The sequence below is a fragment of the Dunckerocampus dactyliophorus genome, chromosome 17 (genome assembly GCF_027744805.1).
Source record: "Dunckerocampus dactyliophorus isolate RoL2022-P2 chromosome 17, RoL_Ddac_1.1, whole genome shotgun sequence".
Classification (NCBI taxonomy): Eukaryota; Metazoa; Chordata; class Actinopteri; order Syngnathiformes; family Syngnathidae; genus Dunckerocampus; species Dunckerocampus dactyliophorus.
In genome coordinates this window covers 2,725,994-2,742,630 of record NC_072835.1, presented here as the reverse complement: position 1 = coordinate 2,742,630, position 16,637 = coordinate 2,725,994, and the positions used below count along the sequence as shown (strand labels likewise).

The window sequence follows — 16,637 nt, the reverse complement described above, 5'->3', positions numbered from 1 at the left end:
CACTACAGTGACACTTGATACGACATCACAATGCGCCATTGTTGTTAGACGGTTGCAAAGCCCGCTGCATTATCTTAGCAAGCAACTAGAAAAAGACAAGATATATTTAAAAAAATGAGCGCTATTAGTATTTGACGCCAGTGTAGCATCCCGAAAGTGGGATTAGAAGGAAGTCAAGTCAGAGAAGCTGCTTTTTCGAAAGGAAGTTTGACAGAGCGAAGAGGTAAGTGCGAGTAGCCACTGACAAACGAGCAGCTAGAAACAAACTGCCCGAATCAGCTAATATTTTTATTAGCAGATTGTTACTCGTAATTCACGTGTTTCTTGTACTTGTAATTATTGTGAACATAATGATGAATACACACAAGCAGAAAGCGGTCAGAATGGATGTTAGTCGTCCAGCTGGGAGATGTTTATAAGCTAACGTTACTAGCTACCTTGTCACCTGCATTGTTAAGCTACAAATTGGCGCCATATTACAGAATTAAGTGTTTGGTCATAATGATCTCGCGATAATAGAAAAATGTTACCTAAAGTTTTTTAAGGGCAAGCAACTGACTGTTAGCAATGTCTCAGCAAGCAAGCCACCCTCAATTTTGTCACATTCAAATGTAACGATAGTGGTTGCTGGTGTAATTCTTCAGTAGCACTCCAGAGCTACTGAACATTGCGTTGATGATTTATTTTCTCCCTCAGAGGACACATGTCGTCTGCAGCAGAGACTGTGGAAAATGCCTCCATCATTTCCGAGAGTGGGACCCATGAGGGAAACCGCTTGTGGATAGGCAACATTGATCCTAAAATCACTGAGTGAGTAAATGACCTGCTTTCTGTGTAATATTGTCTTACCACCATACTCTGACTTTCCTGACTTTGGAGGGACAAATGCTCAATGATCGGTACTTGTGTCATAGTAACTATATCAAATGTCATGACTAGTAAACCGTAAAGCGAGCAAATTTGCCTTCAAACACATGAAGCTGCCAACTTTTTAAGCAGCGCAAAAGCGGTAGACGCGAGGTTGATGATTGGCAGCCTACGTTATAAATCCCAAACTTTGCTTTCCAAACCTGCCAGGCTGTGCCTCCAGGAGAGGCACTGCATTGTGTGCATGATTGATGAACTGTGTGTGTAGTGTGTGTGTGTGTAGTGTGTGTGTTGCAGGCTGAGACAGAGCAGACGTCGCCCGTGTGTGTGAAAAAGAGGCAGCGAGGCGTGGAGGTGCTCTGCAAAAGTGGGCAGCCATCATTCTTCACCCACCTGCCCTGTTTACTTTCTCAGTGTCAACCTGGCGCTCTGTGTGTTTTATGCATTATTTTTTGTTTATATTCTATTATATTCATACAGCCTTCTCTTGTTGCTTCTTGGAAAGTGTCTCAATGTGACAACAGCACCGAAGTACAGTACATGGTTGAGAGCAACTTTATTGCACAATGTGCTAGAGAGACAAGTTTGTTTTTTTTTTGTACTAAGATTGTTTTTGTGTGCCTGTGGGGGCCTTCTGCAGAATATACATGCTGCAGCTCTGGTGGGCGTCTAGACAGGCGTTTCCTTCCCTTTGCTTTGCTATGCTCTGCTCCACTTCTGTTTAAATAGCCTACCGGCTCACCGTGTGGAGGGAAAACATGAGAAATGCCCACTGCCTCGTTGCTGATTGAGAAGATTAATTACCGTGTACTGTAGCTCTTGTCCCTGCTCCAGAGCTTCGAGACCTGCAGTCCAACATTGCCATTATTTGGCAAATTGTTCCGAATTTACAATTACAGCACATACGTCTCCTCACTGTTTCTTGCAGGAATGTTCCAAGTCTGATTGCGAGGGCACTGCCCACTCCAGGGCACATCACAGATGATCCATTGGATTTACATCTGTGCTCTGACTGGGTCATTCCAAAACTGTTCATTTTCCTGTTTTCTTGATCAGGATGTATCTCATCTCACTGTCGCCTACTTTTCAACACTTCCATTCATTCAGGTGGACACGAACACTGTTGTTGTAGCTCCACCCCCCTGCCGTATTTTATCTGGAATAAACTTCCTCCTGCTTTTCCTTTTCCTCACTACCTGGCTGCCCTCCCTGGGCTTCTCACCTCTCCGTATCCTCCCGCTGCCTCCACCTTTCACCTCGCCGCCAACATTCCCTGTCTGAACTTTACTCTCGCTCTCCCACCCTTTCCTCCCCCCCCATCTCCTCCTCCTTTTCCTCCGGCGTTTTTTACTGCTCCCGTGAGATACGCAGTCCATTGTGGTTCTGCTGCGAGTATCCAAAAATGTTCTTGGAGTGTCTTGCATTGTAAACGCTCTCGCATTTACGCACATGGCCTGTTTGGATTCTGTGTGTTTAACACTCCCAACAAGTTTTTTTTTTTTTACCCGTTTAGGTATTATCCAAGTGTGTGCTAACATTATAAAATAAATACAATTACATTACAATACATTGTTAGTATTTTAGTGCAGGGGCGTCAAACTGGTGTTCACCATGGGCCACATTGCAGTAGGGCCGCCTTTAACGGTGAACCCATATAAATGAAATGTATTGTGGCATCATGATATTATTGCACAATTGATGATTTACTTACATTGGTTATTTACTCACATTGAAATCAGAAGCTATGGTGCCAAGTAGAAATTTGAGTATAAGACTGTTGTATAATTCGCTTTAAACAAAAAGTGCACTTTTAGGAATTTTGCCCATCATCCACAATTCTCATGAGACATGAACACTCGTCTTTCTCTTTTCTGTGCGTTCTAAAGACATAAAAACAGCTAAAGGGAGGCAGCTAATAATGCAGGTAATGGGACACACCTAGAAAGCCCGCTATTAAAACGCCTCCATAAACCTCCAACAAAGTTTTAGTGTTCCCTCATTTATCGCGGGTGATAGGTTCCCAAAATAGCCCGCAATAAGTGAAACCTGCCAAGTAGACAACTTAATTTTTTTTACAGCTATTTTATACATGTTTTAAGGCTGTAAAACCCCACTCTACACTTTTCTCAGACAGGCATTACAATTTTCTCACATTTCTCTTGTTTAAAAACTCAAAAGTACAGTTTTAATGATCATCCTACATGGTTGGACACAAGAAATTATCAAATGACTTGTGTGTTTCACTCCTCTGATCGTGCCTCGTTGTCGTCCTGGCGCTGTTCCCCTGTACTGTAGCGTTTTTGTATCCTTGTTAAAACATTGCTCCTGTCGTCGACTTTTCCTCCTTTCGTAATGGCGCCTTACAGCCGTAACTTCCTCCTCTGCCTCTTGGGTGCCACTGCTGTTCCTGGGTGCATTGATTTCACACAGCAATGTAGAAAGGAATGCTAACTTTAACTTTTCCAAACTCAAAACCAAAAACATGAGCAGTGGCGGCAGCTCCAATATGTAGTGTCACCTTTCGCAAGTGGCCTGAGGCATTGTGAGCGAGTGTTTGGTGAAACTAGTCGGTAGCCAGCTTGTAGCTAGCCATTGTGGTGTGGCGATGTGTCACGGCAATAATGTAGTTTTTGGGCGTAACAGTGTTATTAACAATAACAATGTTGCTGTAGCTTGGTTAATGTTAATGCCGCTTTTTGGAGGTTTTTTCAGAAGGCTTTATAGGGGGAATAGGTGTGTACCATTACATGCATTCTTAGCTTCCTCTTTTTTATCTGTTTTTATATCTTTAGAACACAGATAAGAGAGATGTGTTTGTCTCTGGATGATGGGCAAAATAAATTTTAAAAAGTGCACTTTTCCTTTAAAAAGGGTTTGACAACAACAAATGAAACTAATTGCATACGGTACAAATTTTCTGTCAAGCTGGACAGAACAAATATACAGTATTTAGCGAGAAAGATTGTCTTTTGGATTTTAAAATTTTTATGTAATGTACTTCATGAATAGGTTGTCCGATATTGGCTTTTTTGCTGATAACCGGATATGCTGATATTGTCCCAACTTTCAATTTTCGATTCCAATATCAACTGATACCAATATATGTAACATCACACATCTACTGACGTAGAAGGGCTAGACTGGACTTATTACCTTATTAAATGTTATTTATTATGTGTAGTACACTACAAATTTGACTCTGTTCTGTATTTATTCTTATTCTGTTTTTCTTATCGCTCATGTCTTGCATTGGTTTTTTGTGATTAAGTAGGAACCAAAGAGCCTGTGGAAAGCGCTAATGAGATGGGCTTGCACCCTATGTGAACAAACTGTGGTGTCATCCTGGCCATGTAAATATTAAAATGTCCATCAGTTTTCATTAGCGGAAAAACCCTCGATACCAATCTTACCGGTTGGCCGATATTATTGGACAACCCTAATTTATAGTGTTCCCTCACGGATTCACGGATTCACAATTTTGCGGGTTTTTTAAGTGCACTATACTCATGTGAGAGTTGAAGACGTGTGCCGCTGGAGTAAAGATGTTGTTTCTCCACCTCGTCAGCTGGCTAAATATAGAGCCACAACAGTGCTGATTGGCTAAGGGAGAACGAGCCAATTGTGTTCTGATTGGTGTAGACCATTGTCAATCAGTCTCATTCATGCACCACTGCCGTGTTTCCGGTTTGCTAGCGTGCCATTATGGAATACTTAAATTAATCTTCAGTTCATAGAGGACTACAAGGAGGAGTAAAATAATACCACAGGAGGCGTATGTTTCAACAAGGATACAAAAGCGCTACAGCCGAACAGCACCCAGACGAGGCACGTCAGAGGAGTGAATACGTGATCATTAAAATTCAAACGAAATTTTAACCTTGAGAGTGTTTAAATCAGAGAAATGTGAGAAAATGTGTGCCTGTCTGAGAAAAGTATATTGTGAGGAGTTTTACAGCCTTAAAACATATATATTAATTGCAAACAAAGTTGCCTACTTAGCGGATTTCACTTATTGCAGGCTATTTTGGGAACCTATCCCCGTGATAAACGAGGGAGCACTATAAAACCTAACAAAAATATATAAAAAAAAATATATACATAAAACAATTTAAAAAATAACAAAATATTTTTTTAAAAAGTGTCTTTTTTGACATGCATTATTTTGTATTATTTTCTCAGGCTGCAGAAAACGATATGGCGGGCCGAATACGGCCCCGAATGTGGCCTTGAGCCAGACAAGTGTGGTCAAGTGGAGAAGTTAGGCTTGCAGGGTGTTGTCTGGGAAAAGCAGAAGTCGTCCGTAGTCCAAAGCGCCCCTCAAGGGAGTATAGACCTCTACTGCAACCTGGAGCATTGTCACATTGTTATACAGTTGTCCACTGTGGGGCCATTTTCACAAACCTCCTACGCATTAAACATAAAGCACAACTAAACATCACCAGAGCAGTAATGTCGCTGCTATTTCAAAATCAAATTCGTAGATCTTGTTGTTTCTGTAGGTTAGCGTTGCTGGTAACCCATCGATTATAGACTAAATATGGTGCTCAGTTCCCTGCAAAGTGCTTGTGAGAATGCATTGAACAAGTATGGGAAAAAGATCAGTCCTTTATGCATTTAATTGAACATGAGTCATGACACAAGGACACAAGCGCTGCCAAGCAGAGCCTCGATGTCGGCAGGTGACGCAGGTCTCATTGTACGGTCTCTTTTCCCAGAAGACACTTTTTTTTTCCCATGCCGCTCGAGGCCAGTCACTTATACCCCCCCCAAACACACACACACAAACAGTACATAGCTCTTCAGTGAGGACATATCTATGTTCAGTCGCTCGTTCGGATGTTGTTTGTGCAGAGAGCGGCGCTCAGGAGGGGAGCTGGAGGTTTCCTTTGTTTTATTCCCTCATTGTCCTGCTACTGTATCCTTGTTGCATTGTCTCAATAAAAGATTTACTGTCTCAGGCGTGCCACCGCAGCTGGGCCGCTGCTAAAAAGGTGTCGGGGGTAAGGGGGGGAGCTGCCATTCTCATTATCCCATGTACTTGACAGATTCACACTCTACAGTAGCAGTGCACAGGATGACAAGAGTTATTTCCCTTTGTTTCAGCACTCAATAAATAAAGAGACACACTAATTTGTTCTTTATATGGATGCCCTATCCTGACAGGTATCACTTGGTGAAGCTCCTGGAGAAGTTTGGAAACGTCAAACAGTTTGACTTCCTGTTCCATAAGTCAGGGCCTCTGGAAGGGCAGCCGCGTGGGTACTGCTTTGTCAACTTTAACACCAGAGAGGTACAGACCAGATTAATCCCAACTTTTTAAAAACTGTTTAAATGTTCATTATTTTTATTAATCTTGATTTTTTACATTTTGATTGATATTATATTTTGTATATATATTTTATTAAAGTCAGTTGTTTTAACTTTCTTTTTATTTTCCAGATTAATACCAACTTAAAAAAAAAAGTGTTTAAATTTTGTATTATTTTTTAAAATGTATTACATTTTTTTTGTAGTCTTTAATTTTATTTTACTTATTTATTTATCAGATTAATACCAGTATTTTTCTTTAAATCATTTTTATTTTTGAAATTATTTTTTACATTTTATTTATTGAATTTTATTATTTTTAACCTCAGTAGTTTTTTGTTAATACCAACTTTAAAAGTGTTTTTTTACATTGATTTTTTTTACATTGTTTTTATTATTTTTATGAATTGTAACTTATTTAGTGTTTATTTCATTGTATTTTTTTTTACATGTTATTTTTCAGCTTTGTTTTTTTTAATATAAAAAAAGGTTAATATTTCGTCCTACATTCACCCCAAAAATTTTGCATCACAGTGTCCGCCACACAAAAGGATTTGGCGTTAACTGTTGGCCCTCACCCGGAAGCACATTGTAATGGGACTTTGTGTGTAACTCGCTTGTTAACACAGCTCATACGCACCTGGGCTGCCAGAGAATAACAAGACGTAGCTGTCAAGTTCTTTTGGACTCACGCCAGCCTGCATTTGAAAAGGCAGAGAAGATCGCAGAAGACGCTTTATCAACTCAACTCCAGTGACTTTCTTGAGTTTTATTTCACACTTGAGCTATTTACAGGAGCTCAGGTTAGGATCACTGGCATCAAATTACCACCCAGACTAAACACAGTATCTTAGAAGCAAAAAGTTGTTACATACCATTGGTCTCTCCGGTCTTCTCATGTTACAGTCATTTAAGCAGCAGCATTGTCTTTTCATCAAGTCTGTCTTCTCATGTAGCAGTCATTTAAGCAGCAGCAGTGTCTTTTCATCAGTCCACTAAGTCTAGCAATTATTTACTCTGTACAACCACGTAACATCATATAATGCATGTCATAGGTATCAAACAAGACCATTTTGCATCATATTTGTGTCAGAGACAAGCATTTTAGCATCATAATCATCAGAAGACTTGTCATACTCTTTGATCATCACACATATATTTATTTATTTATTTATTTATCACATATTTTTTAACAATATGTTCTCAAATAAGTCAAATTCTACAGAACAGTAGCAGGAGGGATCAGTGTTGCCAACTTGGTGACATTATCGCTATAATTAATGAGTGATCAGACCTCTCCAGCCACACTTAAAAAAATGTTTGAGAGTGGTAAAGGTCTGAATCAAGTTCAAGAACACGACAAAGTTTGACATCTACAGTCGTGGAAGAAATTATTAGACCACCCTTGTTTTTTCAGTTTTGTGGTCATTTTAATGCCTGATACAACTAACGGTACATTTGTTTGGACAAATATAACAATGACAACAAAAATAGCTCATAAGAGTTCATTTTTTTGGCAGTACAGTGCTATACTGTACGATAGGTATTCATGTAAGAACTTAAGTGATTTTGTTTTTTATCAAGAAAACCATGGAAGTTGCTAGATATCAGCTCTTAAATTCAGCTTTTATGAGCTATATTTGTTATCATTAGATTTGTCCAAACAAATGTAGCTTTTGTTGTACCAGGCATTAAAATGGATCAATAAACTAAAGAAACAAAGGTGGTCTCATCATTTTTTCCATGACTGTACATTGGTGTGAAAAAGTGTAAGCCCCCTTCCTGATTTCTTTTTTTTTTTGTCACACTTAAATTTTTGAGATCATCAAACAAATGTAATTAGTCAATGACAACACAACTGAACACAAAATGCAGTTTTTTAATGAAAATTTTTATTATTAAGGGAGAAAAAAAATCTAAACCTACATGGTCCTGTGTGCAAAAGTGATTGCCCCCCTGTTAAAACAGAACATACTGTAACTGAGATGAATTGAGATCAATCAGTGTTGAAAAGCTTATAAAGCCATTTCTAAAGCTTTGGGACTCCAGCCAACCACAGTGAGAGCCTTTATCCACAAATGGCCAAAACATGGAACCGTGGTGAACCTTCCCACGAGTGGCCGGCCAACCCAAGAGAGCAGCAACGACTCATGCGAGAGGTCACAAAAGATGCCACAACAACATCCAAAGAACTGCAGGCCTCGCTTGCCTCAGTTAAGGTCAGTGTTCATGACTCCACCATAAGGAAGACACTGGGCAAAAACGGCCTGCATGGCAGAGTTCCAAGACCAAAAACACTGCTGAACAAAAAGAACATTAAGACTCATCTCAATTTTGCCAGAAAGCATCTTGAAGAACCCCAAGACCTTTGGGAAAATACTCTGTGGTCTGACGAGCAGGACAATGATCCACAACACACCAGCAAGTCCACCTCTGAATGACTGAAGACTTTGAAGTGGCCTAGTCAATCCTGAATCCTATTGAGATGCTCTGGCATGACCTTAAAAAGGCGCTTTATGCTGGAAAACCCTCCAATGTGCCTGAATGACAACAATTCTGCAAAGATGAGTGGGCCAAAATTCCTCCCCAGCGCTGTAAGAGACTCATTGCAAGTTATCACAAACGCTTGATTGCAGTTGTTGCTGCTAAGGGGGGCCCAACCAGTTATTAGGTTTAGGGGGCAATCACTTTTTCACACAGGGCCATGTAGCTTTGGATTGTTTTTCTTCCCTTAATAATAAAAAGTGTCATTTAAAAATTGCATTTTGTGTTCAGTTGTGTAGTCATTGACCAATATTTGTCTTTGACTATCATTTATTTGATGATCTGGGGCAAACACTATTTCCCACCACTGTATTTGGTGGAGTCATTAAGCTGTGGCAGCGTCTGAGAAAGTTTCAATTTTGCGTCTCATGTGCTGCGTTCACAGACTGCAGAACAAAGTGTGAAATAATAATGCTTGACAAAAAAAGCATTACCTAATGAAACGAAGACATACATACACGTAAAAAGAGTTTTTGCTTTTCTCAACGGGCAGCAGGTGTCGCTGCAGGCCCCTCTCCCATCTCAAAGCACTCACAAGGGGCTTCATCTTGTTTTTATTTTTATTTTTATTTTTTAATGACAAAAGGAAGCGACAGAAGTTCATTTTTAGCTTTAAACATATTTGGTCTACTTTTCATGTTTGTTTGTTGTTGTTTTTGTACTCACTTTTTGTCTCCCACGTTATTCCTCTCTCCAACAGCGTCCAGTAAAATGACATGCAAATGTGTCATGTCACATGTGACATCATTATGCAAATTAGACCACCACAAAATATGAATATTTGTTTTTTTCCCCCTACACATCAGCCCAATACTAATGCATCATGTATCAAATATAAAAAATTCTTAATGATGTATTTGAAAATGTTCATTTATTATTTGTATTTTTTGAATATCTATATTTGTAAAATATTAATAATAATGTTTTTGTTTTTTTTTTTCCTTACATCTACAAGCCTAATACTTACGCATCACGGATCAAATATCAAACCCATTTGTGCAGATGCTTATTAGCGTGAACAAACATGAAATGTCAGATTTAATTGCTCGGTGATCGGGAGAAAAGAAGAATCTGCATGTGTTTAAAATAATATACCTGTATTGTATTTTTTTTAACATGTATTAATTTATGGCACATATTTTCCCATTGGTATTTTATTCACTAATACTGTATGTGTGCATCTTCAACAATTTGCTGCATTTAAAGAGCACTACATCACAGTGTGTATGTCACCGTGGTGGACAAGGTTTTGTGCTAAAAGCGCTCCCTCTTCTAGACTTTATGAGCTGGGCGGCCTGTATTTGTTTCAGATTGAGCCGGGGCAGGGGGAATCATGATAAGCATCTAGTTTCACAGCCAGTGTCTATTGGTGGGCTGTGAAGTCCTCCCTGAAGACTTTTACCGAGGAAGTGTGTGTTTATCTTTGGCACTCGCTTGCTCAAACATACTCACACAGCCGGATTAAGTACTTCATTCATACGCTGTCATCAGAGCCACTGAACTATTATTACTACAGTACGTACTCCATCGTCGTTGTTGTTCTTCTTTTTCCACAGGAGGCCGAAAGAGCCATCCAGTGCTTGAATGGCAAGCTAGCGCTGTCCAAGAAGCTGGTGGTGCGATGGGCGCACGCGCAGGTAAGGGTAAGTGTCATGCTTGCACCTGCACCTGCGACACACAAGGCTCGGCGGCGAGTACTGTGACCGTAGAATGTTTGCTACGTGCAAAAAAGGTGTGTGCCAAACGCTACTGCCGCTAACGAGGCTAAAGGGGATGTTTTATACTTTGCCTTGCATCTGAGGTACTTAGTTTACAAAATAGAGCACTGGGATCTGTCTCTTAACAATAGACTGCCTACTGGCAAATAGTGGAGGGATATCCTGAATAGAGATGAATCACACCCTGCACTCGCACACACGCACACATACACATACACATACACATACACATTTCCATCACTGCCTATTTGTTGTAACAATTGTCACCATTTTCCTAAGCTTTAAATAAATACCTTGTGCCTTGATCTTCTTTACTTGCAGAAAAAGTCTATAATATCAAATTCTGTTGAACCCACGGGTGTCCAAGCTTTTTCCACCCAGGGCCACATACACAGAAATGAAAGGCCACTTGGATATTAATTTTAATAATAATGGATTAGATTTTATATAACGCTTTTCAAGGTACCACAATGAAGTGAAGCCATTATTCATTCACCCCTCAGTCACACACTGGTTGTGGTAATCTACATCTGTAGCAACAGCTGCCCTGGGGTAGACTGACGGAAACATGGCTGCCAATTCGCGCCTAGAGCGTCTCCGACTACCACGAAACATTTATTCACATTCATACACCAGTGTGGGCAGCACTGGAGGCATGGTGGGTGAAGTGTCTTGCCCAGGGACACAACAGCGCACGCACACACACACACAGATATTATCCACACTTGGATATTATGCACTTTTCTTGATTTTTGCATGTGCTGAGCTGTTTTTTTTTAATACTTTTTCTCTTTGCAATGTGGCACTAATCTCATACATAATGTTTCATGTTTAAGTTTATGGATGGAATGTTCCCATGGGAGCTATTGAAATCAAGCACCGTGTCACATTTGGCCCCTGGTCCTCACTTTGGACACCCCTAGTTTAACATCCTGTTCTATGCAGCACCGAGCATTAGGCTTTGTTCCACATTTCACATGACTGTTGTTTTGTTTGTTTCTTTTTCTTTATTTCTTCGCAGGTGTGGAGAGAAGTCAGTGTTGCAGGAAATGAGTGCTGCCTGTTGGGCGTCTTATTCTTACATCCTCCTTCTCTTTGTTTCTGCAGCTTGTTCTGCAGTCACGATGCTAAATGCTAAACTCCTTCATTCCTTCACTTTAAGTGTGTGTGTTAAATAACGTTATTCCTTCTTTCAACTTTTCTGACCTCTTTTGCTTGTCTCTTTTCATCCCGTCCGTGCTTGATTGTGTCTCCATCACTGTTTGTTCACGTCACTTTGTTCTCCGGCCATGGTTATCGTCATCATGGTGCAGAGGTTTGAGGGTTTCCGCAACGAAAAGACGATGCCTTCCAGCTTGGAGCCGTCAAGCAGCGGGGCGGCGGCGGATGGAGCACTGACGACAAACCACCTCAGGTTGTTTGGGCACACTCATACACGCATTTATTCTGTAATTTTATTGTATGCCATAGGAAACAGTGGATTTATTGCCGTCATCAATTCATATTCGTGTTTAGAACAGTAGGTGATAACTCATAAAACTCATCACATGCAAGTAGGCCAGTCACAGTAACAAATTTTGCTGGTTGATAATTGTGCTACAAATTATCGTTGCTCATCGATATTATCAACATTATTTAAGGCAATTTTCTTCTTTAATTATATGGCATAAAATTTATGCCATGTAATCGTATTGAATGGTTGTCTTTCTTTTGTAATGCTAGCGACACTGTCTGGGAGAGCTCACCATTTTGCACAATTTTGTTTATATTTAAATTTGTCGACCAAACGCCTCAGTAAGCGTTGGCTGTCCGGACGAAGGCTCTGCTGCACCTCCAGCGGTAGTTTTTTTAATAATATTATAGGGGAGAGCGATAATTATTGGGCTGATAGGAGGAATTATGAAGTCGTGCTGATAAATCTGATAACATGAAAAAAATAGCTCCAGTAACCGATAATTTAAAAAAAAAAACGCCCCAATGAGACAGTGCTGTGCTGGTGAACAAATCAGGCGCACCTTTTTTCTCCTGCCTGTGACGTTAGCGTAGCGTCCCCAGAGCTTCACTGTTGCAGAAAAAGACATTTCACATGCTAGTACCAAATGCTCTGCCATGAGGGGAAAAATAGTTTGCCAGAAACGACCCGAGGGCTAAAGCGATCTGTGATTTAATTACGGAACAATGGCGCCAAATGACCAGTCCTTTACCATTGTTGAAGATACCGGCTTTTGTCAGCTAGTAAACCCCTTGGAGCATTTTTTATTGTTTTGTTAATAGTAGTGATATCATGATGTTTAGTTACGAAAAATCTGCAGGTACGCCTTGTCAAATCCAACCTACCCACGGGTGTGCACAAACTATAATTAAATCAAAGTTTTAAAAATAATATACACGGTAATCCCTCGTTTATCGCGGATAATTGGTTCCAGACCCAACTGCGAAAAGTGAATTTCTGCAAAGTAGGATTCAATATTAATACATGGAATATTTTTCGTAGCTATGGCATAGAAAACCTGTTTACAATCTTCTAAATACGTTTTTTAACATTATTAGAGCCCTCAAGACGTGAAATAACACTCCTATAGTCACCTTTACACTCCTATTACGCAATATATTAGATATAATCAGAGAAAATAAAACATATTAGACATAAATAAGATAACTTACACTTACACATTAGCAGTTCCTTGTTTTTTTTTCTGGTCAGCGTACTTTCAGTGTACTTCTTTCAATTGTTTTACACTTGTATTACCTAATATAGTAGACAGAATAAGAGTGAGTAAGCCATGTAAGACGTAAATAAAACTCCTGCTCGATCGGTGTCACAGTAAATGTGTCCCCTTGGGAACCTTAGTTACGAGTCTAGTGCCTGTCTCACCGAACACCGACCCCTAGTGGCCGATGTAGAATACAGTACTACATTCACAATTATAATGCTCCTTCTGCCTTGTATGTGTATTTTGTTCATTTCATTAGACCGTGTAGCCATTTGTATGCTTAAAAATGCTTCATTTAGGCCAAAAGTATGTACAATTTGCTTAAATATGCATTTTTTTTTAAACAATAATAGGCCGCATTCAACCACGAAACAGTGATCATTTATTAATTTTGAAAAAAAACGCGATAAACTGGGGGAGTGATAATCAAACCGCATTATTGCGAGGGATTACTGTATATGGAAAGTTAGCAGTTTCGGTCATGAGAAGCAGGAAGTTATCGGTATCAGCTTGAAAAAATAAATTGTGCATCCCTACATTGTTACCTACAACACAAAGCTGATATTTTGTTAGCCTGTATGTTGGATTGGTTCATGCGACAGAGGATTAAGGCCACATTGGAAAAATATAAAAAGTCTAAGATTTCAAGAATAAAAGTCGTAAATGTACATGTCAGAGGGAAAATACAGCATCACTCTTCAGGAAGGAAGGAAACTTTACTCTTGCTTCAGGCAAGCTTTTATTTATAACATGGCAGCAAAACAGAGCAGTTGAGCACAAACAGATTAGCATGGCTAGTCCCTGTCACTTCCGTCTTCCTTACCACAACCCCTCCACATGCCCAAGGCCAACAGTCACATAAATCCCCCCTTTTCATAGCTGTCTCAGGCAATGCCTGTAACATAAAATTATGATTTTTTTTTTCCCCGTATATTTCCGACTTTACTCTTGTGATATTACGAGGGTTTTTTTGTAAATTTGTGACTATAAAGTTGACTTTATTTATTCTAACATTTGTAACAGGCATTGCCTGAGACAGCTATGAAAAGGGGGGACATATGTGGCCTTGGGCAAAGGTAATAAAGTAAATTTACGATTTTTTTTTTCTCTGTTTTTTCTGGTTTTGTTTTTTTTATTTGGCCCTAATACTCCGTCGTAGATTCAAACCTCTTCACACAATGAAAAATATCAGTAACCTTTTATTGTTCAGTATGCGGCCCACGTTTTTTTTTTGTCAAAATGGTTGTTGAAACTGTCATTTACCAACTTCCCCACTAGGTAGAGCTCTAATTGGGATTTCTTTAATAGCTTGGGGGAAAAAAAAAGTCAGCACATGCATGCAGTCCTCTAGCGCCATGCATTTCTGTAGTTAACCAAGCCTCAGCAGTTTTCTTTGGCCTATTTTTTTATTTTATTTTATTTTTTCCCAATCCAGTTGAATGTAGATCTGTCCTCCATACACTCATCTTGTTTTGTTTTAGCTTATTTTTCTTAAATATTATGATTGTTTAATTGTTCCATATATCAGTGTATTTTATTCCATTAAAAATAATTTAGATTATTTTTTTTAAATCCAAAAGGCACACAATCTTGGTTGTAAATGTATTTATGTCAATTTTGACAGAACATTTGTACGAACCACATTTAACAGAATTATATAATACTTGAATTCATGCTCGGCACCTTCTTATTTCAAGGTAAGTAAATAAATAATAGAAGTAAATAATCAAATGTTTGAGACGATGATACATTTAAATGGTTTCACTGTTACAGGTGACCCTTAACTGCGATGGGGCCCCTGGTGAAATCGAGTTTGACGCCCCTGTTTTAAGGCGTCCCAATTACAGAATCACCCCAGTAACCGCACACGTCACAAACGAGTGTATTTGCATGCCGACGAGTGCTACTATTCTTTCATGTCTGCAGCCGGCGTAAATAAAGCAGAGTGAGAGCTCTCAGAGAGAGACGGTCTGCGCGAGCGTGGGATGCCATCTCAAGGGCTCTCCTCGAGACGGCGCTGCACACTTGGGCTCTAGTGTAGCCTCCAAATGGCTCTCTTCACACCTCGCAAGAGAGGAAATAAAAACACTCCCTTCCTCAGCGCCGAGGCGTCGTCTCGCCGCTCTTTACTCCTCTCACCTGCACCGTGTGCCCCCCTCTTAGTCCACCACGCTTCAGCTTGCATTTCTCCGTTTAAATCCCCCCGCTACCTCCCTCCATACTTGGCACAGGTATTATCTTGTTGAGCCTCGTCGCTAACTTTCTCCATTTCGCTCTCCCTGTCCGTCAAGTACGAGCGCTAAGATCCGCGCCATCGAGGCCAAGCTGCAGATGATGGAGGAGAATCCAGATGATGACCCGTCGGGCCCGTCTGCGTACGTCTACAACAAGCCACCGGAGAGGAAGCGCTGGGAGCCCTACTCCAAATCACACAGCAGGCCCTTTCGGAGGTTTAGAAGATGACCCGTCCTCCCACTTACCATGGAGAAGCCATCACTCCTACCACCTCCTATATTTACCTCTCTTGCAACACCTCAGAACCCACCCACAGCCCCCACCACCCCAACCACTACTCCTCCTGGAGCTTTTTCCCCCCACTGACTTTTAATGAAAGAATTTTTGTTGTGAACAAGCACGGACAAAAAAAAAAAAAAGACATCAGTTTGTTGTGTTCTAGTATCATTTAGTTGTGTGTGTGTGTGTGTGTGTGTGTGTGTGTGTGAGAGAGAGAAGCGCCATTCAGGAATGACACCATACATTGATTGATTGATTTGGCGTTGAAATGCATAACTGTGTTGACTGGATTTATTTTTTTACATTTACAGTATCTGCAAACCAACAAAATATTTTGAAGGAATGTGTTTGATGTATAAGATCTTTTTTCTTAGGTCCTACAGTTTTTTGTATTAAATTTCATTTAATCTTTATCAAAAACTGATAGTTTCTTTTTACTTATCCATTTTAGTGATATTTATGCAAGAGTACAGCATAGCCTGCTACTACTACTACTACTACTAGAGCTGTGTACAGAATATGTTTGAACCATGTCAAAATATTATATTCTAATGCTGTGTTTCAGCTTTTCCTGCAATTTTTGTTTTATATGCAGCCTAATTTTTGCTGTAAAATGATATGTTTAATAATCGTTTTGCCTTAATTACAGTATTTATGAATTAGCACATAATATCAGTAACACCTCGTGCAAAAAAAAAAAAACATGTCAAAGCATAATCTAAATGATTCCAGTCCAATCAAACAGTGCCTGCATGTTTTGTCAAACGGAGAAAAGGCATGCAAGCAAATCATATCACGTTGCAACACAAAGCCCTTTATTGTTCATTCTATTAGGTTTTTTTTGTCCTGATGGCTTTTTTCCCAAGAAATTGTACACAAACGAGCGTATTCTACATTTATTTAACGAATTTAATGCGTTTATTATTAAAATGTTTTTTTCTTGCAGCGTAAACATGTGAGTGCTCGTGCATGC

The 16,637-nt window shown here is 39.7% G+C and overlaps 1 protein-coding gene across 2 annotated transcripts; it reads left to right on the top strand.

Annotated features, from left to right (window-relative positions):
- Window positions 1–27: 27 nt before the first annotated feature.
- On the top strand, window positions 28–16,616 carry rbm18 (RNA binding motif protein 18). Of its 2 annotated transcripts, none has more exons than XM_054757153.1 (6): window positions 28–223; window positions 697–810; window positions 6,031–6,157; window positions 10,275–10,355; window positions 11,750–11,850; window positions 15,442–16,616. In XM_054757153.1, exons 2-6 carry the CDS (start codon window positions 704–706, stop codon window positions 15,611–15,613), a joined length of 588 nt encoding a protein of 195 aa, XP_054613128.1. In that variant the 5' UTR covers window positions 28–223; window positions 697–703; the 3' UTR covers window positions 15,614–16,616. The 2 variants fall into 2 exon arrangements, with proteins under 2 accessions (XP_054613128.1, XP_054613127.1); XM_054757152.1 differs by having other exon boundaries at window positions 10,275–10,361.
- The last annotated feature ends 21 nt before the right edge of the window (window positions 16,617–16,637 follow it).